This window comes from Dictyostelium purpureum (assembly GCF_000190715.1).
Source record: "Dictyostelium purpureum unplaced genomic scaffold DICPUscaffold_37, whole genome shotgun sequence".
Lineage (NCBI taxonomy): Eukaryota > Evosea > Eumycetozoa > Dictyosteliales > Dictyosteliaceae > Dictyostelium > Dictyostelium purpureum.
The window spans coordinates 17,585-41,785 of record NW_003519374.1 but is presented as its reverse complement, the minus strand read 5'-3'; the positions used below and the strand labels follow the sequence as shown (position 1 = coordinate 41,785).

Sequence of the window (24,201 nt, the reverse complement as noted above, 5' to 3'; positions counted from 1 at the left end):
TTTTTTAAAAAAACCTCATTCTATAATTTTTTTTTTCTTTTTTTTTTTTTTTCTTTACAAATAAATAACTTTACATTTTTATACATTTATTTTTTGTCTCAATAAAAAAAAAATGGATAGTCTATATATTTTAATTTTTATCTTTTTAATTATCATTTTTTGTTTCTATATTTTATATAAAAATATAATTAATAAAAATAAAAATAATAATAATAATAATAATAATAGTAGTTATAATAATAATATTAATAATAACAATTATAATAATGATAATAATAATAATATTAATAATTATAACTATATTAATAATAATAATAATAATTATAATCATTATAATTTTAATAATAATAATAATAATTTTTATAATAATAATAATAATAATTATAATCATTATAATATTAATTATAATAATAATTTTAATAATAATAATAATTTAAATAATTATAATGATATTTATAATAATAATAATAATAATAATAATATTACTTTAAATAATCATAATAACCATTATAAAAATTATAATTTTAATGATAATAATTATTATAATGATAATAATAATATAATTTATGATAACAATGATAACAATGATAATAATTATAATAATAATAATAATAATAATAATAATAATAATGGTAAAAATGGTGTAAGATATTTACCATCTCGTTTTTTCAAAGATACACCAACACAAGAAACACAAGAAAGAACCACCCCAAACTTTATTCCTTCAAACATTGCCTCTAATGATAGCAATAACAATAACAATAAAAACAATATCAATAATAATAATAGTAAACAATCATTAGAGTCGGATCCATTAGTTTTAGAGATTCTAAGAAGGGATAATGAACAGACAGAAAGGGAGAAAGCCAGCAAAGCTCTCAGAAAAGAAGTATTAGATTTTGCAAGAGAAATCAGAGAATCTGAACGTTCAGAAAGACTAATCAGAGAAAGACAAGAAAGAGAACGTTTAGAACTTTTAGAAAGAGAGCAACAAGAATGGGAACGTACCCAATACTTATTAAGAATTGAAAACGAACGTCAAGAAAGGGTACGCCAAGAACAATTAGAGACTGAAAGAAGAGAAAGAGAAAGAGTTGCAAGAGAGCAACAAGAAAGGGAACGTGCCCAAACTTTATTAAGAGAAAGGGTACGTAGGGATGCATTAGAAAGAGATAGATCACAAAGAGTTGCCAGAGATCAACAACAACATTTGGAAGAAGCCCGAGAATATATTCGTTACTTAAATTCATTAAGAGAACGATTAGATGTATTACTTCAACAAAGGGCAAATAGAAGAAATTTAGAAAGAGAACGTGCCCAAGAAACACAAGAAGAAAATCAAAGGGTACGTGGAGAACAATTTGAAGCCTTAAGATTGCAACAAGAAAGACTACAACAAATAAGATTGCAACAAGAAAGTCAACCACAACAAATGGAACAAGACGAAGACCAAAACATCTGAACAGTTTGCTTAAATCAGGTAGAAGCCATTAATAGTGCATCAATTGATTGTGTTCATAAATTTTGCCTTGAATGCATTACTAGATGGTATTCTCGTACCAGAACCTGTCCAACTTGCAGACACCCAATTTCAAGTATTAGAGTAAGTAATTCACATTCATATTTAAACTTTATTAATAAAACATATTTATTAATTTAATTTATTATTTAATTGTAGAGAGATAATCAAAATGAGGATTTAACAAATGATGCAATGAACATTGATTAATAATATAATTAACACTTTAAACAGAATGAATGTCCAATAGCATTTCGATTACAATATTCCAATCCATAGGGAAAATATAGATTTTTAGGTTAATCGTCATCAATTAGCTGGCCACCAATTAGATGATTTTAACCTCGATCAATAATACTCTATCTATATGGAATAATAGCGAAATCAATCAAGATTATATCAGAAAACAACTTCATTTGACAAATATTACCATTCATTGCATTATCCTCAACTCTTCAAAAAGGTTAAAGAAGTTCCAAAGGTTTCATTTGCTAGTTCTCTTTTGGTAACTATTATGTTTATATTTACATAAATAATACTAAATTTGAATATAAAAAAACTAATATTAAATTTTAATTCCTATAAAGTTTAAATATAATACTTTCTCTTTCATTATAATCATGATCTATACTAAATGTCAATATGTGTGCATTCCCTAAGGTAACTATAATGTTAATATTTAAATAATTATATTTGAATATAAAATTTACCAATATCTTATTCTTTTTTAGTTTAAATCTTTCTCATATACATCAAAAAGCTCAATATTTAATTCTTTCTCATTCAACACGTTGCCATATTTGGGTATTTGTTTTATCAAAGTAAGTACAATGATAATATTTAAATAATTTTTAAAATATAAAAGAAACTAATATTTATTTCATATTTAGATTAATTCTCTCTCTTTAAGTTTCATATATAATTTAATAATAATATTTTCTCTTTCAGTATAACCAAGTTCTTTATCTAGTGCCAACATTGGGGTATTGGTATTTTTAAGGTAACTATAATGTTATTATTTACAAAATTATTAAAATTAAAAGAAACTAATATTTATTTCATATTTAGATTAAATCTCTCTCTTTCGGTCTCATATATGTTTAATTATAATATTTCTCCTTCATTATAATCATGTTCTTTATCTAATGCCAACATTGGGGTATTTGTGTTTTAAAGGTAACTTTAATGTTATTATTTACATAATTATTAGATTTGAATATAAAAGAAACTAATATTTATTTTAATACTTATTTAGCTTAAATTTAATTTTTTCTTGTCCAGTTTCAACATTTAATTTATTTCAAATGATTAATCATACATTGGGGGTATGTTTTATTATTTTCAATTGTGTTTTTTTTCAAATCATTCATGAAAAATTGGGGTTCTTTTTCAGTATGAACACATTTTAAAGTTACAATTCAAACATTGGGGTTCTGTTTTTTCTATGTAAATATTACTATTTTATTTTTATTTTAAAATTGATTAATATTAATCATTAATAATCATCCTTTTAACTTTTATTTATTAAATAATCACATTTAATATCATTTTTCAGAAGTATAACCCAATTTTAATCTACTCTTTACCACATTTTTAATTTTTCAGTAAAATATAATAATCAAAAATAATGATAATAATAATTAAAAAAAACCTAAAGTAATCAGTCTTCGGCCATTCTCAGTAATCAGTAGCCAATGAAGCTCAAAAGTAATGCTCAAAGTAGAGGTCCATCATTGTTTGGGTTTGCCAATATACACTTAGCTATTCAAGAAACTATTATTTCCACCCTAAATCTCAAATAAATCATTGACTTCAATTGGCCTTTCATAAATCATAATAGATACATCAATATTGGGTTCTTTAAATTTTACCACTTAAGCCATTTTTGTTCTGGTATGGTTCCATTAAAAACTGAATACGGGATTATTTTTTTTACAACTCTAAATTTTTTCAGTAATATGCAATCATTAAAAAAGGATTTTAGAAATCTATTGCAATTCAAAATATAATTTTGTATATTTAAATATCGAATCAAAATCAAGTAAAAGGGTTGTACAATAGATGTAGTAGGCTAGGACAAATAAATATATCATTTAGTAATATTGAAGGCATTCCAAAAACTAAAGTATAAGACTACTTTTTCAAATTCCATTTTTAAAGATGACAATTCCCAATGCTTCAGGTGCCAAGTGTTTTAATTCTTTTTCATTATGAAATTCTGATGGCCAAACTCTGTAGATATTTTTAATTGATCTCAATTACAATCTATTTCAAAATCAAAATGGGTATCAGCTTTAGATATACTTTATAATTCAATTAATAATCGGTATACAGTTTTGATAACTGTCAGTACTTAGATTTTAGGTGTAATCTATTTATTCACACATTCAATCAGAAATAGCAATAAAATTAGCAAAATCAAATAAATTTAGACAAGTATAGCTCAGTGATTTAGAATGTGTACCAAAGTCCAACAGTTTGTTTTTATATCAATCTAATAAACAACAACAAATCATCCAAGCTTCAAAGCTTTATTATGTGAATCAGGAAGAAAAGATATATTATCAGACTTAGATTCATAAACATTTTTATACTTTATTATAAAAAAACTCTTATTAAAACAGATAACAACTATGTTACAGAGTTATTTCTATATGTTCTGTAGGTGAACATCTAAATAATAGATTCAAATTAAAAATTCAAAAAAATTAATAAAGATTATTTAAATTTTTTTTTTTTTTTTTCAATAATTAACATTTAACAAAATTTATCTGTGTATTTATTGGGTGTCAAAAATAAAAAAATAAAATTATAAATATAATAATATATAAAACTATAAATATATAAATATATAAAATTAAATTAAAAATATTTTATTTAAAAATATTATTTGTAATGTTTATTATATGTTCATCTAATGTCATTGAATAAATAATAATATCGTCTACATAGGCTTTTATATATTCTCTAAACTCTTCAATAATATCTTGCATCATATATTGAAATATGCAGTGATTTCTCTAAACCAAATGGAACTCTTATAAATTTAATTGATACATCTTAACCTGCTTGAAATGCTGTATATTTACGACATGATTCTTCTAAAAATAATAAATGATAACCATTCTTTGCATATAAATTTGTAATATACTAATAATATCATATCAATCATTTTCTAATAGTTTTTAAAGTTCTATTAATATTTAATCTATATTATTATTTTTTTTTTTTTTTTTATATTTAAACCAATCTATTTTTGAAACATGATACTTTTTTACCCAATATTATCTATTGTAACCCTCATCTTTATATAATAATTTTCCCTATATAAACAAAGTAAAAAATTAATTTTAAAAATATTATTTAAATTGTAGCATAATTATTTTTAAAATAAAGATAAAAACGACATTTTTATTATAAAAAATATAACTCGGATATCTATCAATATTTAAATTATATTTTTAAATAACTTTTAAATATTTCTGTAATTATTTTATTTTAAAAATAAATAAGTATAATAAAAAATTTAATTAGAAGTTTAATTGTTTTGTTGTATGTTTGTGAATAAATTATTAAAACCAAAAATGCAATAACGATACGACGAAAAAAAAATAAAAAAAAAAAAATAAAAAAAAAAAAATAAAAAAAAAAAAAAAATTTTCAAAAAAAATTTTCAAAAAAAAAAAATAGTTTTTAAGTTTTTTTTCAAAAAAATTTTTCTTTTTTTTTTTACAAACAAAAACAAATTGTAAGATTTTTATATACCTATTACTTTTTTTTGTGTGTATTATTATTATTTTTTTTTTTTTTTTTATTTATCCGCATCTTTATAAAGGGTCTCGATAATGATTCATTATGTGAAGAGATTCCGTTGGAGAGATGCTAAATTCAAGTGATATTGCATGGCGATTAGTAATTTTTTTGCCTTCTTATTTTCGTTTTTTTTTTAAAAAAAGTTTACAAAATAAGAATGATCAACATCATACAATTTTTTATTTATTTTTTATTATTTTTATTTGTGTTTAATTTGTCATTTATTTTGTTTATTATTTTAATTAATCACTAACCAATTTTTTTTTTTTTTATAATAAATTTAGGAGTTACCATTTTGAGTGCACCACTTGCGAATAGGGCTTTTTCATATGAATTTAAAAAAATTAAATAAAATTAAATTATTTTTCTATAAAAAAAAAAAACAAAACAAAAATATATCTTCTATTACTTTTTTTTTAAAATTATTTTTATTATTTTAATATTCTCTGTTATCTTTATCTTTAATCAATAAAGGAATAATTTAACCAAAATTATACGCGCGAAAATTTATAAATTTCGTTTTTTTTTTGAATTTTAAAATTTTTATTTTTTTTTTTTATTTTTATTTTTTCAATTTTATTTTTATTTTTTTTTTCTAATAATTTCATTTTTTTTAAATTAACATTATAACTATCATTATTCACATCACTCTATTGTATTATTATAGTTAAAAGAATAGTAATAACACTTATTTTAATAGTAATAGAATATAAATAAAATAATTAAATTTAATTTTTATAATTTAATTTTTTTTAAAAAATTAATTTTTTTCACACCATACATTTCCCAAACAAATAATTAATAACACATAGTTTATTTCTCTTATAGTATATTTATTTATATACACATGTATAATAGTAGTTATAATAATCATCAGTTAAATCAAATCAAATAGTTTTTATATATATTTATATATATATAAATACAGATATGAGTAGATTAAATAATAATTTAAAAATACCTAAAAAGCATCAGCTAGATGAGATTAGTGATGATGATTCAGATGAAGGTGATAACAGAAAAAACTTTAATTTACAAAGAAAGAAAGGGCGTTCAGAAAATCAACCAACTCAAAATATAACGACACCAACACCAGATAATAATGATGATAACCAAGAGGGATATGTTAAAGGAAGTATTGTTAGAATTAAATTAAATAATTTTGTTACATATTCTGATGTCGAGTTTAGACCAGGCCCAAGATTAAATGTTGTAATCGGTCCAAATGGATCTGGTAAAAGTTCTATTGTTTGTGCTATTGCTCTAGGTTTAGGTGGCAGTCCAAATGTATGTATCACATACCATATTATAATATTAAAATGGTTTTTTACCTATATTAATAAACTTTATTATTTTATAGTTATTAGGTAGACAAAAGCAATTGGGTGATTTTGTTAAACGTGGTACTATGTCAGGTTTTGTAGAAATTGAATTATTTAATCCAGATGGTGAAAATTTTATAATTAAAAGAGATCTAAAGAAAGAAGGTAATTCTGGTGATTTCAAATTAAATGGAAAAAATATAACAAAAGCAGATCTACTAGCGAGAATTAAAGAGTTAAATATTCAAGTCGAAAATTTATGTCAATTTTTACCTCAAGATAAAGTAGTAGGTTTTGCAAGTATGTCACCAACCGAGTTATTATTAGAAACAGAAAAAGCTATTGGTGTTGATAATATGTACGAAAATCACCAAGAGTTAATTAAATTAAGAAGTGATTCAAGTAAAGATAATCAAGTAAGTTGTTTAAATATTTAAAATATAAATAGGATATTCTCTAATTTTCATTTTTTTTTTAGAATATTGATTCACAAAGACAACAATTAGAAGAAAAAAAGGATTTAAATCAACAATTAGAAAGAGATGTTGAAAGATTTAGGGAAAGAGAGAAAATTTTAGAAGAAATTGAATCATATAAAAAAAAGAAGGCCTGGGCAATTTATGATAATTTAAAAAGACAAGCAGAAAACCTTAAAGAAGAAGAAGAACGGGAACAAAAAAATTTTAAAGAGGCTAGTAACGAATTAATACCATTAAGAGCTTCAATTATGTAAATATTGTTTTGATAATTTTAGTGTAAATCATAATCAATATATTAATAATATTATTATTGTTTTTATAAATTTAGAGCACAAGAAGAATCATTAAAAAAAACAAGAGAAGAGGCAGAAAAACTTGATAGGAAAATTCTTTTGTTAAATAGAGAAGTTGGAGTATGTTCAGATGGTGCAGAAAAAGTACAGGTTCAAATTGATTCATTTGTTAAAGAGTTGGATGGTTTAAACGAACGTCAACAAAAAAGGAATAGAGATATTGAGGCCACCCAGACATCAATAACCCAATTAAAGTCAGAGATGGATCAATTACCACCAGAAGATCAAGATAAAGCGCGTATTGAGCAGATTAATAAAGAAAATCGTGAAAACAATACAAAAACAAACGAGGTTCAACTTGAACTTCAGCAACTTCATCAACAATATCAACGTGTTCAAATGGATTGTCAAAAAATCGAAAAGGAGATTGCAAATTTAAATGATGGGCATCGTCAAAAGTTAGAGAAGCTAAAATCAGAGGGTGATGTTTTTCAAGCATACACTTGGATTCAAAATAATAAAGCAAAGTTTGAAAAGCCAGTTTATGGACCAGTTTTAATGGAGATCAATGTTGTCAATCCAGAATATGCCAGTTATTTAGAGACTTCTCTCAGTTGGAATCTTTTATCATCATTCATATTTCAAACACAAAAGGATAGAGAGCTTTTCCATTCATCATTAACCGATTCAAATCGTAAACTTCGTTTAAATTCAATTTTAATTAACAATATACCACCAGTTGATAGATCGTATGACATTGAGGATTATCGTCAATATGGTGCAGTTGATTACCTCGATAATCTTTACGAAGCCAATCCAATTGTTAAGGCCGCTGTGAATGATTCTATCCCAATTTTTAAGACATTGGTTTTTAATAAGAATGCTATTGGCAAAGAAGATATACTTTTAAAATCAATTCTTTCATTTCAAACACCAGAGTCAAGTTATCTTACATCGTTTTCAAGATATGGTGATAAGAAATCAATCACTAGGGTTATTAAAATAAAAAAAGCACATTGGTTAACTGGAATAAATAAAGCATTAAAATTAGAATTGGAGAATTCTTATAAAGAAATAAGTGCCAAGCGTGAGGAGTTAAAATCTAAAGGCACAGAGTTAAAGCAAAAAGAAAAAGAAATTCAAGTTGCTTCAAAAGAACTCCTCGGTGAAAGGGCAGCATTAAATTTAAATATAGAAAAACGTCGTAAACTTGTTAATAGGATTAATGTCCAAATAAATGCATTAGAAGATCTAAAGAATGAAGAGAATATAGAAGAAGAAGGAAAAAAAATTAAAAGTAAAATTTATTTGGGTTATCAAAAAAAGATTCAATTGCTCCAAAAGGCCATTGGTTTTACAGACGAATTAAACAAATCTTGTGGCGCTAAAGATCATGCAACTATATCTAGCAGTAGATTTGAAGCAAAGCTCCATTCTGAAAAAGATCATCTCGAAAAAGAAACTATTAGAGTCAATCAAATCAAAGAAAGAATGCAACAATTAAATAAGGATTTCAAAAATACATATAGAGAATGTCAACTCAAACATCAAGAGGCTCAGAAAATTGCTCCATATACCCCTGATTTAAAGACGCAATTTACCAAACTCAAAGGTTCCTCATTGGGAGAAATCGATGATGAAATTAATGTGCTCGATGCAAAGGCAAGCTTTATTGTATCAAGTAACTCAAGGGTCATAGAAGAGTACGAGGGTAGAAAGAAAGAAATTGAAGAGCTTGAAGAAAGACTTTCGAACTATGAACAAACTGCTGCAAATAATAATACTCGTTTGATAACATTGAAAAAGAAATGGTTGGAACCAATACAAGAATATATTAACCAGATCAATCAACGTTTCTCTCTCTTTTTCTCGGAAATTGGTTGCGAAGGTAAGGTTATATTGGGCAACGATCCAAAAGATGAAAACGATTTCTCTAAATATTGTATCAATCTTCAAGTTAGATTCCGTGATGAAACCTCACTTAAAAATTTAAATGCTCAGTTACAATCTGGTGGCGAACGTTCAGTTAGTACTATGCTTTTCTTGATATCACTTCAAAATCTTACAAAATGTCCATTTAGAGTTGTCGATGAAATTAATCAAGGTATGGATCCAAAGAATGAAAGAATGGTATTCGAACAAATAGTTAAAACAGTCAGCAAACCAGATTTACCTCAATACTTTTTAATTACACCAAAATTACTTCACAATTTACCTTATTCTCGTGAAACTACTGTTCTATGTGTATTCACTGGTCCATGGTTTATATCTCAACAAGAATGGGATGAATTTTTATACTCTTATTTAAGAGGAGCAAAAAAAAATAATAGAACTACAACCACCATCACAACAACCACAACATTAAACTCTGATAGTTCATCAGAAGAAGAAGAGGAGGAGGAGGAGGAAGAAGATTAATAATTAATTATCAAAATAATTTAAATAAATTTAAATTATAATAATATCCAAATTTTGATATTTTTATTTTTTAAAAATTTTTTTTTTTTAAAAATAATAAAAATAATTTTTTTTTTCTTTAAAATTTTTTAGTTTTTTTTTTTTATATTTTATTAATAAATAAATAATAATAAAAATGGATAGTTTTGAAATAAATTTTTTTAAAGTTTTCAGAAACATATATATAAAAAATATAATTTTTGAACATTTAAAACTTTTTAATCAACATTATAAAATTTTTACAAATTCAATAAAACAATTAAAAGTGTTTAAATATAGAGACTATATAACAGATTTAGTTTTAGATAATGAAGTTCAACTACTCAAGCCCGGTGATATTCCAAACTATGTAAACAAATTGTATTTAAATGAAGGTTATTTTCTAAAAGATGCCAATACTATACCCACATCAGTCGAATCTCTATATCTACTACAAGGTTCTGCATTAAGATATATGAGTGGATACAAAAGAGTTTATGGGGAAAATAGCGAAAATCTCCATCTTTTACCATCATTAAATGGAGAAAATAAACCTTTACTACCAAATATTTTACCTCAGTCAATTAAAACTCTATATCTATCCCACAAATTTAACCAGGTTTTAGCAGTGGGTTCAATCCCAGCCTCAGTAGAAGAACTTACGATTGGTGGCTCTTTTAATAAACTACTAGAGGTCAATGTAATTCCAAATGGTGTCAAAACATTAAGACTAGGAGGCAGTTACAATCACTTGTTAGAAAAAGACATCATACCACAATCAGTTACAATATTACAACTACCAGCATCTTATAACCACCCATTAAAACCAAATGATATTCCATGTGGTGTGCATACTCTTATATTTGGTAATCATTTTGATCAGGTTATAAAACCATTGGATTTACCAGATTCAATTACATCGCTTCAATTTGGAATTTTTTATAACAAACCTTTTGAGCCAAATGTTTTACCACGAAATTTGCAATCTATAAAGTTTGGTCTCGAATTCAATCAGGTTTTACATAAAGAAATTTTTCCCAACACTCTAACCTCTATTAAATTTGGGGATAAATACAACCAACCAATCCAAGATTCATTTCCATCTAGTGTTGTTTCGATATTATTTGGGGATAATTATAATAGAGCGTTTACAAAGAATTCATTTCCATCCAGTGTCACCAATATTTCACTTGGGAAGCGTTATAATACCGAAATCGAGGAGTCTGTTTTACCCAGTTCGTTAAAATCAATACAGTTTGGTGAAAATTTTAATCAAAAGCTTAATAGGTGTATTCCTCCATCATGTGAAGTAGTATTATTTGGTGATGATTTTAATCAAGATATTAAGGAATTCGATATACCATTTGGGGTTAAAGAATTAACATTTGGAGCAAAATTCAACAGACCTTTAGATCCTTTTGTATTACCCAACAGTATTAAATCTTTAAAATTAGGTTATTTATTTACTCAAGAACTACAAGTTAATTCAATTCCCAGTAGCGTGGAGAATCTTTCAATGGGGAATCTCTACAACAACCCCATTGGGGAAGGTATTATACCAGAGAATGTGCACACTCTTAATCTTGGTAGTAGCTTTAATCAAGTTTTACATCCAAAAGGCTTTCCGCAATCGTTAACATCACTCCATTTTGGTGACTCGTTTAATAAACCTATTGATGATGTTTTCCCACCAAGTTTAAAAAACGTAATAATGGGTAATAGTTTTAATCAGGCAATCAATTTAAAGAACACTTTAATTGAAAAGTTCTTTGTTTCTGGTTTTTATTTTACTCATACACTCTCGGAAGATAATTTACCTGCTTCCTTAAAGCTTCTAGGTATAAATTCAGGGTATAAAAAATTGTTAAATCTTCCACCATCAACTAAAATATTAAAATCAGATTTTTATTAAATAAACGAATAATTTAAAAAATTTATATTTATAATTGTTTTATTTATTGTACATATTATTAAAATAATTTAATAGTTTTTATTTAAAGTTTAGTGTAAAATAAAAGTGATAAATAAAATTAAAAATAAGCTAAAAGAAATTGTTAATCTTGAACCATTATTTGGTTGATCTTTTGATTCAGATGATGAGGTACCGCTATTGCTATTATTGTTATTATTACCACTGCTATTGCCATTGCTATTGTTATTGTTATTGTTGTTGTTACTACTGCTACTATTTTGATTTAATTTTATAACCCTAATAAATAAAACTTCGATATCTTTTGAACCTGAATTAATAATTTCAAAATCAGCTTTTCTTGTACCAGAGACTGAGTTTGAAAAAGTAATTGAGGAGAAGTTAAATGTTGCGGTAATATATGACTGAGTGGTGCCAACTGTAACCGAGGAAGTATTTAATACTGATGCACCATCTTGATACTTGATTAAAAATTGACTAGCTTGTAGATCTAAATAGGTGACTTTAATTTGAATATTTGTGCAATTACCAGAAGCAAAATCATCATCCAAAAAGAAGGAAATGGCAGTATTACCTGTTGCTAAATTAGTTTGTCTACCTTCATATGCATCTCCTAAATCAGCACCTTCATTGTTGTAAATACCAGTTTTCTTTGTTGGACTTTCTTTGGTTTGAGCACCACCACTTAAATCTCTTTGGGTGAGGAATCTTTCAAGATTTTTGATAAATGGTTTATCTGGCCAGGTTAAAGAGTCATCATAGATCCAAAACTTATCTTGTGCTTTTCTTAAAACGGCCCATGCATCAAATGAGGTGCTTGCTTGTTTACCCAATGAATATCTTATCCAGTTGTAAAGCTCTGGATATTGAGAAAGATAGCTATCGGTTGCGACCAAATATAGCCAGTTTACACCCATTTGAAGTGCTTTTAAATTTGACATTTTGACGGCATAATATAAATTATTTGAATTTGGTACATTGAAACCACAGCTGTTATAGCATTCATTTTCAGTACCAATAACTCTATTTGGATTTGCTTGAAGTGGCCATGATTTGTCGAAGTTTAAATAACCAGTTGCTGTATCAATAGTGATACCATAGGCTGGGATTTGATTTAAATGAAAGTTAAATAACTCTGTAATACCATTTCTAATACCCATGCCTTTGGATACTGCGTCTTTAGCTAAAAGATTTCTAGAAGCTGGCCAATCATCGACATCAAATGGATAATCTTCGCCAGTGTATACTAATTTATAGCTATATTCACCAAAAATATCTACTAGATCTTGCATTGCTGTTTGGAACCATGTATTAAATACCTAAAATAATAAAATTATGAATTTGTTAAAAAATTTTATAAATAAAGTGTAATTGATAGAGTTTTTTATAATTACTTACATTGTATGTAAATGAAATATTGGTTCCTTTGTATTCTGAAATTTCGGTAAAATCAAATTCGCACCAATTAAATGCACCTGGAACGTAAATAAACTTTAATCTTTTATCAGCTCTCATATTATTGTCTTTGAATATGGTTTTATACATGGCTTTAATTTCACCCCAAACACACGAGTTCCAAATTGGTAAATGTTTATCACCATCATAATCAGTTGCAACACCATCAACACCGCCTATTATTTAAAAAAAATTAAAAAAAAAAAGGATTAGTACAATTTTTAAAACCTTTTTATAAATATGTAAACGAAATAAAAACAGTAATACATACAATATGATTTTATCCAAGATGGAGCCCAATCAACACCACTATTCCAAATTCTCATCCAAAAAGCATTTTTGGTTGAGTTTTGATTGTTGAATGAGGCAAAATTCATACCTTTGACAGTAGCAGTTGAGTCAAATTGGTAAACTCCTTTTGATGGGTTAACTTGTTTCCAAGCTACATCAAAAACCGGTACATTAATATTAAGACTACTTGTTGCTTCTTCTGAAAAGAAACCAGAGTTTGACGAAACTGAAACCCATTCGGGTACACTCCAATCATCGTTAGCCTATTTTAAATGAACCATTAGGATATTTATTATTATGGTAATAATATTTATAATTTATTTTAATTAAATACCTTAGTTGTTGGGGTAATTAATGATTTACTGTATGGTAATGAACAAATACATAGTATTAAAATTAATAAATTTATTATAATTTTATTATTCATTTATAAAATATTATTAAATTGATAAGTTTTTTTTTAAATTTAAAAAAAAAAAAAAAAAAAAAAAAAAAACCTCTGAATATTAAAGCAATTTATAAAAAATCTTTTATTTTTTTTATTTTTTTAATTATTTTTTTTTTTTTGGTTTTTTTTTTGGATTTGTGTAGATTCTGAAAAAATATCTGTATGTATTTATTATTTGAAATTGTTTGATATTTTATAACCCTTTTCAAAAAGTTTGAAAATATAAAAAAATTTAATATAATAAAAAATACCCCTTTAAAATATTATAAAAATCAAGAGGGTTTTCTTAATAAAATTGAATATAATTTATTTTTTAAATATACACAAAAATCTTATTTTATTATTTTACTTTTTGTTACCAAGAATGTAGTTATTTAATTTTGTTATTTAAATGATTTGTTAAAAATTTTACTAAATTATCATTATTGAAGGATCTGGCAATTGAGATGAAGAATTCTATTTCTTTTTTATACTGAGAGGAGTTTTTATTTAAAAAGATACCATATTTTGAAAATACCTTCTTAAAAATTTGCAAATAACCTTTTATTGCTGCAACTTTGATCAAAAGGTTAAAGTTATTGACTTTTTCTTTTTTAATAAAAAAAACAATTAGTTTTTCTAAAGGTTTAAATGGAAGTTCGAAGAGCATATTATACTCTTGAGAATATAATTCGATATCCCAATAAGTTGAAAGTTGCTCTAAATATTCAATGCCTTCTTTTATACGACCACAATAAAAAAGATATAAAATGAAGATAAAGTCGAAATTTTTTGATATGTTTGATCTTCTAATATTATAAAATAGATCTTTTGAGATATTGATTGATATTTGATAAATAAGTTGGGTTGGTTTTTGAAAATATTGAAATATAGAAAAATCATAATTCAGAAAAATATCTTCTTTTTTTTGTATAATAATATTGAGTGCTGATAAATAGGGATTGGTGTCTGATAAATAACTATTGTTCCTTAATTCTTTACAACTATCGAATCTATATACAGACGGGTTTAATAAAGCCCTATATAAAATAAACATATAAATGTTTAAATCATAATCATATTCGATTACTTTAAATTTTTTCGAGGATTGTTTCATTAGCATTTCGTAATATATTAAAATTTCTTTATTCTTGATATATTTCCAATTTTCATTCCCATCTTCAAAATAAAGATCCTTCTTGAAGAAAAAATCAAGTGTTTTGGTATTTGAAATGGATTCTAGGGCTCTTTGTTTAAAAATTATATCTCTTGAATAAGGTTCTAATTTCTTTTCATAATTATTTTTAAGTTCTATATCGTTGTTTGAGAGTATTAGGTTTGCTAAATGTCCAAGGATTTTGAGGGATTGGGTTTTATTGATGAAATCTATTTTCTCTTGTTTATTTGAGAGGGTAGCTTGAAAAAAATCTTGGACCCTGTGTAGTGTGCAATTTTCCGTTTCTTCCTCTGATGTTAATAGGCCATTTGCTCTATCAATTCCTTTAAAATAAATGTAGTATTCGATTGGCTTTCTTGTTTTATGTAGTTTATTTTGGTATTTTTTGCTAAGATGAAATATTATTTTATAATAATTATGAATTAACTCTATTAAATTGTATACATCTTGTTGATTTGAAAGCTGAGTTTTGTGTTGTATTATTAAATCTCTAATGGTGGAGTTTAGTTGGTTTTTTGTAAAGTGGTTCAAAGTGATTTTGTTTATTTCTATTATTAAATTATTAAATTTAAATGTACCATTATTTAAACAATTATTATTATTATAATATAGAGTAATTATATATTTATATAGCTTGATAAGTTGTTTCAACTTTAAGTGTGGGTTTAAAATGTTTATAAGATCATAACCCATATAATGATTATTACCATTACACATATAATTAATTTCTCTAAAGTTTACCAGAGGTTCGATGGATGGTTTAAAAGAGTGGTCATAATTTTCTTTAAGATGGTACATCATCTTGATTCCTGAATATCCATTAAAGTGGTAGAATGTCAAGGGAAAAGTATTTTGAATTTCTTGAGGACCAATTTTAAAATGAAATATATATATTTTTAGTGCCATTACATTACCACTTTCAATAATTAACTTTACCCATTTTTTCCAATTTGTGAAATTAATATTTGACCTTGTAAATAGTATATCATAAAAATCTCTATTATCCTGATTATTTTTTATAATATTTTTGAATAGTTCAATTATGTCTTGTTGTTCATTTCTAAATACATAATTGTTACTAATGATTTTATCTTTTATTATATTAATTGCATTTGTGAATTTACTGAAGATATATTGAGTACCAATTAAATCATCATAACTACATGATTTTTTAAAAATAAAATTTGAAAATATTGTATTGAATATTGGTTTATTTCTAAAAACTGTCCAAAATAGTTTTTCTAATAAAGGTGGGTTATTAATTATTAAACTGTGGTTGTTTTTATTTTTTGTAATTTCTTTTTTTATTTTGTTGTCTAGTTTTAAACGATTATTTATTTTATTATATAACTCTCTTTTTTTTCTATAATTAGTTTCTTGGTAAAGTGATTTTGCTATTTTTTTAAAATTTTCTTTTGGGTATTCCATTAATATTTTTTGGGGTTTTATATTTCTTAAAATAATTATTTACCTTTTTAATGAGTGGTTGAAATTGTATTTGTGTTATTGCTATGCATTTGAATAATAAATATAAATTTTTTATTTTTTTTTATTTTATTTTTTTTATTTTTTTTAAAAAATTAAATTAAATTAAATATTTTTTTTTTTTTTTGAAATTTTGGGATTAATTAGTTTTTTTTTTTTTTTTAATTTATTTATTGAATTTATTCATTATGGAAAATAATATAGTTAGTAATAATAGTAATACTAGTAATACTAGTAATGATACCAATAATAAAAGTAAATGTTGTAAAAAGAATGAAACACCAACCATTACAGAAAAAATTAATGTTGTTAGTTTTTATAAAAGAGATTTACCATCACATTTAATCGAATTTTCATCAGAAGAGGGGAAATTAATATTTAAAGAGGCATTGTTAAATGGAAATATGGAAAATTATTTTTCATTAGCAGAACAATTTTTATCACAATCAGACCCAGCATGTAGGTTATATTATTTGTACTTATTAGAAAATAAAATGTTGAATTTTAATAATTTTTATTTTATTTATAGTTTGTGGATTAGCAACTTTATCAATGGTATTAAATGCATTAAAAATTGATCCTAATAGATTGTGGAAAGGACCATGGAGATGGTTTGTAGATGATATGTTGGATTGTTGTATACCTATTGAAACTGTAAGAAAAAGAGGTATAACATTCACAGAGTTTTCATGTTTAGCTAAATGTAATGGAGCAAATATTAAATCATATAGAGGTAATGAATTTGAAATCGAGCATTTCAGAGAAGATATTATCAGTGTATCAAGTAATAAACCGCCACAATCACCTGAACATTTAGTTTTATCATATTCTAGAAAAACACTGGGTCAAACAGGGTCAGGTCATTATAGTCCTATTGGAGGTTATCATAAAGAAAAAGATTTGGCATTGGTGTTAGATGTCGCAAGATTCAAATATGCTCCTCATTGGGTACCAGTTACTGTATTATGGGAATCAATGAAGTTAGTAGATCAAGATACCAATAAACCAAGAGGCTATTATTTAATTTCGAAAAATCAATCCTTTTCACCATCTTTCTATCAAATTAAAATTACTTTAAAATGGCCAGATGTAATTGACTCATACTTAAAGAATATTACCAATACTATACAACAACAAGAACAAAATAACAATATAAAAGATTATAAAGATGTAATAGAAATATTATTCAAACACTTACCAACCGAAACTCCTTATATTTTATGTTCATATTCACACGAGTTACAAAAGAAATTTAATAATAATAATAATAATAATAATAATAATAATAATAATAATAATAATAATAATAATAATAATAATAATAATAATATTTGTAATATAAGTGATTCTGATAATAATACAGGATATCCTACATGGCATTGGTTTTTTGAAGAGGTTTCAAAAAATTCTAAAACTTATCCAATTTTAAAAGAAATGATAGAAAGTGGAAGAATTCATTGGAAGATGTCACATGGTACAGATATTTTTGGGAATCAAGATGATTGTAAAGATGAAGATCCTAAACTATGCAACAGTTATCAAAATCAAATTGCAACCTTTTTATTTTTATCATTTCCAAATATAATTTTCAGTTCACTATCAAATAATCAAATTATAAACGAAATCAATGAAATTAGAAATTTAAATAATTTGAATAGAATTGTCAAAGAGGAAATTTTAAAATCAAGAGAGGAATTATTTTTGACCAAATCAGATGACGAATGTGTATGTTCAGTCAAGTGTGGTTAAAAAAAAAAAAGAAAAAAAAAAAAAAAAACAAATAAAAAAAAATTTTAAATCAAGATCTTTTCATTATAGGAAAGAATTGATGTATAATTCTTTGGAGAAAAATAATTAATTAATTTAAATTTTATCATAAAATATTAATTATTTAAACGAAAAGTAAAAAATAATATCTTTAAAAAATAATTTAAAAAAATTAATTTTTTTTGGTTTTTTTTTTTTTTTTTTTTTTTTTTTTTTTATTATTTTTTTAATTTTAAAAATTAAATTTTTTTTTTTTTTATTATTTTCTTTTTTATTATTGTTACTAGATATTATTATTGTTTTAATAATATTTTTTTTATATATATTTAGAAACTATATGATTAAACCTATATAAAAATAAAAACACTTTAAAATAGAAATATAGAAATCAAATAATTTATTTTTTTATAAAACAAAATAAAAAACCACACACAACACCCATATCATATAAAATAATAATTAATAATAACAATAACAATAAATTTAAACTTTTAGAATGTATAATCAAATATCAAAACAGGTTATAGGAAAAATAAAAAAGTGTAATATTAATACAATATGTTATTGTAGTTCACCATTAATTCCAACTAATAAAAGTAGTAATAATAAAAAGAAATATTTTTCAACGTCAGCTGCACCAGCTTTAAAAACAACAACATCCCCAAACACAACAATTTCACCAGTAGAGCCTTCACCTTCACCTACACTATCAAAATCTCACACTCATGCATCAGAATGTAAAACATGCAATACTGCATTATTAAATAAAAAACCAGAATCACCATCACCAATACAAGTTGCTGATATCGAAAGACCCAAACCAGTTGTTAGTTTTTATAAAAGGAATTTACCATCACATTTAATTGAGTTTTCATCAGATGAAGGCAAAAAACTATTTAGAGAAGCATTAGCAAATGGTCATATGGAAGGTTATTTTTCATTAGCAGAACAATTTGTATCACAATCCGATCCAGCATGTAATGTATTACCACATACAAATAATTATATTATATATATTATATATATAGGTATTATTATTTTTATTATTAATATATATATTAATAATTTTTTTTTTATTTTATAGTTTGTGGATTAGCAACTTTAGCAATGGTATTAAATGCATTAAAAATTGATCCCAATAGATTGTGGAAAGGACCATGGAGATGGTTTGCAGAAGATATGTTGGATTGTTGTATACCTATCGATTCCGTTAAAAAAAGAGGTATAACATTCACAGAGTTTTCGTGCTTATCTAAATGTAATGGAGCAAATATCAAATCATATAGAGGTGACGAAAATGATATCCATCAATTTAGAAGTAGTATTATAGAGGCATCAAGTAAACAAGGTATTCATTTAGTAATGTCTTATTCAAGAAAAACACTGGGTCAAACAGGGTCAGGTCATTATAGTCCTATTGGAGGTTATCATAAAGAAAAAGATTTAGCATTGGTATTAGATGTCGCAAGATTCAAATATGCTCCTCATTGGGTACCCGTTGAAACTTTATGGGAATCAATGAAAGTATTAGACAAAGAAACTAATAAGCCTAGAGGCTATTACGTTCTCTCAAAAAACCATCTCTATGAGCCATCATTTTGTAGAATTAAAAATACTCTTTCATGGTCAAGTGTTGCTGACAAGTTTTTAAATTCATTCCCCTCTCTCTTAGAATCACATCAACCTTCAGATTTCAAAGATGTAATAGAAATATTATTCAAACATTTACCAACGGAAACTCCATATGTTTTATGCGCATATTCCCACGAATTACACAAGAATTTAATGAAAGGTGATAAGGATCACGATTTAATATATAATAGTCAAAATAATAATAATAATAATGATCAAAATATAATAGATAGCAATACCAAAAACAATAACAATAATGTAAATAGTGAAAATAGATATATAAATAAATGGGATCTATTTTTTGAAGAAATTACAAACAATTCAAAAAGTTATCAAGTATTAAAAGAAATGATAGATAGTGGTAGAATTGATTGGAGAGTAACACATCAACATAATCATCATGGTTCAAATAAAGAGATATGCCATGACTATCCAATTCAATTGGCAACATTTTTATTTTTAGCATTCCCAGCTCACATTTTTAATGGTCTTTCAATTGACATCAGGGCCAATCTAGCCGAAATTAGAAATTTAGACGGTTTAAATATTAATGTTATAACGAAAATTATGAATGTACGTGAAGAAATGTTTTTAGTTAATCAAAACCCATGTGAATGTACAGTCAATGGTGTATCGGCCGTAACTTGTAAAGGTCAACAACAATTACCACCAAAACCACTAAATTAAAATATATTAAAAAATAAAAAATAAAATTTTTTTAATATCCAATTGCGATATTAACAAATATTGGCTTTCATATATTTATGGTGAACAAACCAGAAGTCAGTTACTATGAGTAAGATGTATAAATAAATATGAAAATAGTACCTTGTACTTCTTTTTTTAAATATTTCTTGAAATTTTTTTTTTTTTATTAATTTTTTATTTTTCATTTTTTTTTTTCTTTTTTCTTTTTTAATATTTATTTTTATTTTTATTTTTATTTTTGACATTTCATTTTTCTTTAACTTTTTTTTTAAAAAAAAAAAATAAAATAAAAGGGCAATAACAATTAATAGTAATAGTAATAATAAATAGTATTAAAAATAATAATATGAATAACTATAGAGATCGCCTTTTTTTTAAAGTATGGGGCAATATTTATATTAAAAAAAAGATATTTGAATTTTTGAAAAGAAATAAATCAGGAAATAGTTATTGGGGCACAACTCTATTAGTAACAATGATAAAAAATGACCAATATAAAATGATTCACGATAAATTAAAGTCAAATCACCCAATTTATATCGAACATTCAATGGATATTTTATATTTATGGGTTTATTTATTTAAAAAGAATCTTATAGAGGAAATATTCGTACCATTCCTAAATAAATATAGAAATATAATAGATTCACTTAAAATGGAAATGGAGTCAGAAGATTTATTAAAATTTTTAATTAAATACTATAATCTAGATACAATTCAAAATAATTATCAACTTTACGATTTTTTAAGTTTTTCATTAGAGAAAAATTTTTTAAAGCAATCAAAAATCATATTCCAACAAATAACAAACAATAATAATAATAATAATAATAATAATAATAATAATAATAATAATAATAATAATAATAATAATAATAATAATAATAATAATAATAATAGTAACAGTAATAGTAATAATGAAAAGGTAAAAAGATTAAAACTAATGAGTTATAACCCAGAAGACTTCAGTCATTATTTTTATTCTGCAATAGAAGGCTCAGTTTCAGAAAAAAAATTCAAATTTTTAACAAACGAATTAAAAATGGATCTAAAGTCTTTGGTTTTTAAAAACAAATCAAACTCTTTCGAATTTCATCCCTTTTTAACTTTAAAAGTGCCCGAGTTAGTGTATGAATTTCTTGTTAATGATTATCAAATAATCTTACCAAATCGTTTAAAGCTCCATATGGATAGTATAGTTGGTGCGAAAATATATGCATTGTATTTTTCAAGAAAAAAAAGTTATTTTAAAAATATTTTACAATTTTTTCAGGACAATCCAAATATCGACAATCTCGAATTTCTTATAGAAGGTCTTACTGATGTTCTAAACTCTCAAGGTATTCACCGGTATGGGTTAACTGGTGTACTAGGAGTGTATTATATTTACCATCTTATTCAACATGAAAGATATTTGGAAATTAGAGAGGCAATTGATTCAATGTTGGAGCTTGAAAGTCCTTCAGTCTCAAATGGTTTGGAAGTTAATATCTACAATTTTATTGTATCTTACTCCATAGTTCAATTTTCAACCGAGGCTTTAAATTTTTATAAAGAATCCCCAAAAAAAATTTTAAAGTCAAACAGTTGTATTTTCACCTATAAATTTTCAAAAAAAGAGAGTGACGAAAAAAAAGGAAGGTTATATCTTGAATATTTTCATAAAAACTTGGTTAAACGATCGTTTTTCCCTTTTTTCATTACCATAAAGATAATCAAAAAATATATTACCGAATTTAGTTTAGAATCAATTCAATCATTATTTGAAGAAAATGAAGTTTTTAGAAAAGCTTACCTCGGAGATCAAAGTAAAATCAATAGATGTCATTTTAAAAAAAATAAATCAACAAAGGAATTGAATTATGAAAAAATATATTTTTATTTAGATAAACTTCAAGAATTTAAATCAGAAGAATTCCAATATGAAACTCCATCAGGATTAGAACCAGAGGAAATAGTTTATTTCATCGACAGGTTTGAGTCACTACCAAATAATATCGACTTCAGTGATTTTAAAGAAAGATTCAAAAATATTCAGTATTTAAAATTTGAAAAATTACGAAAAAAATATATAAAAATCAGAACAGTCCCAATACACAATGTTTCTTTTAAAGAAAACAATCCATATTATGCAAATAGAGCAAATCTTTTTATACACCACTTAATAAAGGCAATTAAAGAATTAAGTTTAGATAGAATAAATGAAATATTTTCATTAACAGGACAAAACGAAATAATACTTCCAATTGAACAACAACCATTTAATAGCAGTTTAGAATTATTGAAGTTTTTATTTTCAAATAATAATTTAAATTTATTCGACCTAGAATGCACACTGGATGAAATTTTTACTCAAATGTTTTTCAATAAAGAAATCTATTCAGTTTTAGATTCGATTCCACAATCTATCTTAACCCCGTATATTTTAAGTAAATATAGATTCGATTCAATTACACTCAAATTAGATATCAACGATATTTTAGATAAAGAGGAAAGTGAGGATTTAGAAAGTGAAATAATATACGGAGAATACTACGAACCAATAAACTTAACTAATAATCAAGATCATTGTGTTAATTTATTATTAAACTGCCGTTACAACAGTTTGCTATCATTCCTTCAAGAGTGCAAGAGTGATGAAATCTGTAGTGGTGAGATGAAGAATCTAGGTTTTCTTTCAGTTTTTAATTGTTCAATCTCAATGGAATGGTTCACTCAGTTATACACACCACTTTTAAAATTTTTTTTAGATACCAACTATAGTATGGCTCTAGAAATTTCAAAACAAAGGTTAGATATTTTTGATTTTTTATGGTCAAATTATTCAATTGTTGAAAAAAAGGAAATGGATAAAGAAATACAGTCGAAATTTATTCTTCCTAGTTTCCATCCATTAATAGAATATTATTTAGAAAATATAATGAAAAAAGAAGAGATATATCAAACAAATGAAGAGATCCAAAATCTTTATCAGGCCGCATTATTAACAAGTAATTTAGTGTTATTCAAATTAGTTGGCTCTTTATTTCCATTATGTCCATTCAAAATGACAAAAGAATTTTTCACACAATTAATTTTTACAGAGAAGGAATCGATTAGTATTCAGGTGTGGGAATTTTTGAACGATAGCAACTATCTTACAAATCTATTAGAATTTATTGAAGAAATTAAAGAATTAAGCTACAATAGCTCCTATTTTAAATACGATCGTTTTGCAGTTTTTCATATATCTCCATCATTATTATATTTATTTCAAAATAATATTAAAAATAAAAGATAAAGCATTTGACTTCCACTTCAATTGAAACATCAATCATAGAATCATTATATTAATCACTCACTACCCGAATGGATTCAATATATAAAGCATGTAGAGGATATATAAATTATATATAGTTTTATTGTAAAAATACTAGAGACCAAAAATTAAAAAAAATAAATATTAAAAATTATAATAAAAAAGTGGT

The 24,201-nt window shown here is 24.6% G+C and overlaps 7 protein-coding genes across 7 annotated transcripts; 5 read left to right on the top strand and 2 right to left on the bottom strand.

The window, feature by feature from the left end:
- Positions 1–112: 112 nt before the first annotated feature.
- Positions 113–1,462, top strand: DICPUDRAFT_76009 (uncharacterized protein; the record flags this gene model as incomplete). The annotated part of the gene is made up of 1 exon (XM_003285028.1): positions 113–1,462. The coding sequence occupies one exon, from the start codon at positions 113–115 to the stop codon at positions 1,460–1,462; it is 1,350 nt and encodes a 449-aa protein (XP_003285076.1).
- Positions 1,463–6,262: 4,800 nt separating this feature from the next.
- On the top strand, positions 6,263–9,844 carry DICPUDRAFT_148904 (uncharacterized protein; the record flags this gene model as incomplete). Its single annotated transcript, XM_003285027.1, has 4 exons — positions 6,263–6,619; positions 6,693–7,070; positions 7,133–7,383; positions 7,462–9,844. 4 exons carry the CDS (start codon positions 6,263–6,265, stop codon positions 9,842–9,844), a joined length of 3,369 nt encoding a protein of 1,122 aa, XP_003285075.1.
- Positions 9,845–10,019: 175 nt separating this feature from the next.
- On the top strand, positions 10,020–11,774 carry DICPUDRAFT_76007 (uncharacterized protein; the record flags this gene model as incomplete). The annotated part of the gene is made up of 1 exon (XM_003285026.1): positions 10,020–11,774. The coding sequence occupies one exon, from the start codon at positions 10,020–10,022 to the stop codon at positions 11,772–11,774; it is 1,755 nt and encodes a 584-aa protein (XP_003285074.1).
- An 89-nt stretch (positions 11,775–11,863) lies between these two features.
- Positions 11,864–13,965, bottom strand: DICPUDRAFT_76006 (uncharacterized protein; the record flags this gene model as incomplete). The annotated part of the gene is made up of 4 exons (XM_003285001.1): positions 11,864–13,111; positions 13,191–13,423; positions 13,519–13,801; positions 13,873–13,965. 4 exons carry the CDS (start codon positions 13,963–13,965, stop codon positions 11,864–11,866), a joined length of 1,857 nt encoding a protein of 618 aa, XP_003285049.1.
- Positions 13,966–14,356: 391 nt separating this feature from the next.
- On the bottom strand, positions 14,357–16,570 carry DICPUDRAFT_76005 (uncharacterized protein; the record flags this gene model as incomplete). The annotated part of the gene is made up of 1 exon (XM_003285000.1): positions 14,357–16,570. The coding sequence occupies one exon, from the start codon at positions 16,568–16,570 to the stop codon at positions 14,357–14,359; it is 2,214 nt and encodes a 737-aa protein (XP_003285048.1).
- A 245-nt stretch (positions 16,571–16,815) lies between these two features.
- Positions 16,816–20,784, top strand: DICPUDRAFT_53337 (uncharacterized protein; the record flags this gene model as incomplete). The annotated part of the gene is made up of 2 exons (XM_003285025.1): positions 16,816–17,086; positions 19,479–20,784. The coding sequence occupies 2 exons, from the start codon at positions 16,816–16,818 to the stop codon at positions 20,711–20,713; spliced, it is 1,506 nt and encodes a 501-aa protein (XP_003285073.1). The 3' UTR covers positions 20,714–20,784.
- Positions 20,785–21,080: 296 nt separating this feature from the next.
- On the top strand, positions 21,081–24,014 carry DICPUDRAFT_76002 (uncharacterized protein; the record flags this gene model as incomplete). The annotated part of the gene is made up of 1 exon (XM_003285024.1): positions 21,081–24,014. The coding sequence occupies one exon, from the start codon at positions 21,081–21,083 to the stop codon at positions 24,012–24,014; it is 2,934 nt and encodes a 977-aa protein (XP_003285072.1).
- Positions 24,015–24,201: the final 187 nt, after the last annotated feature.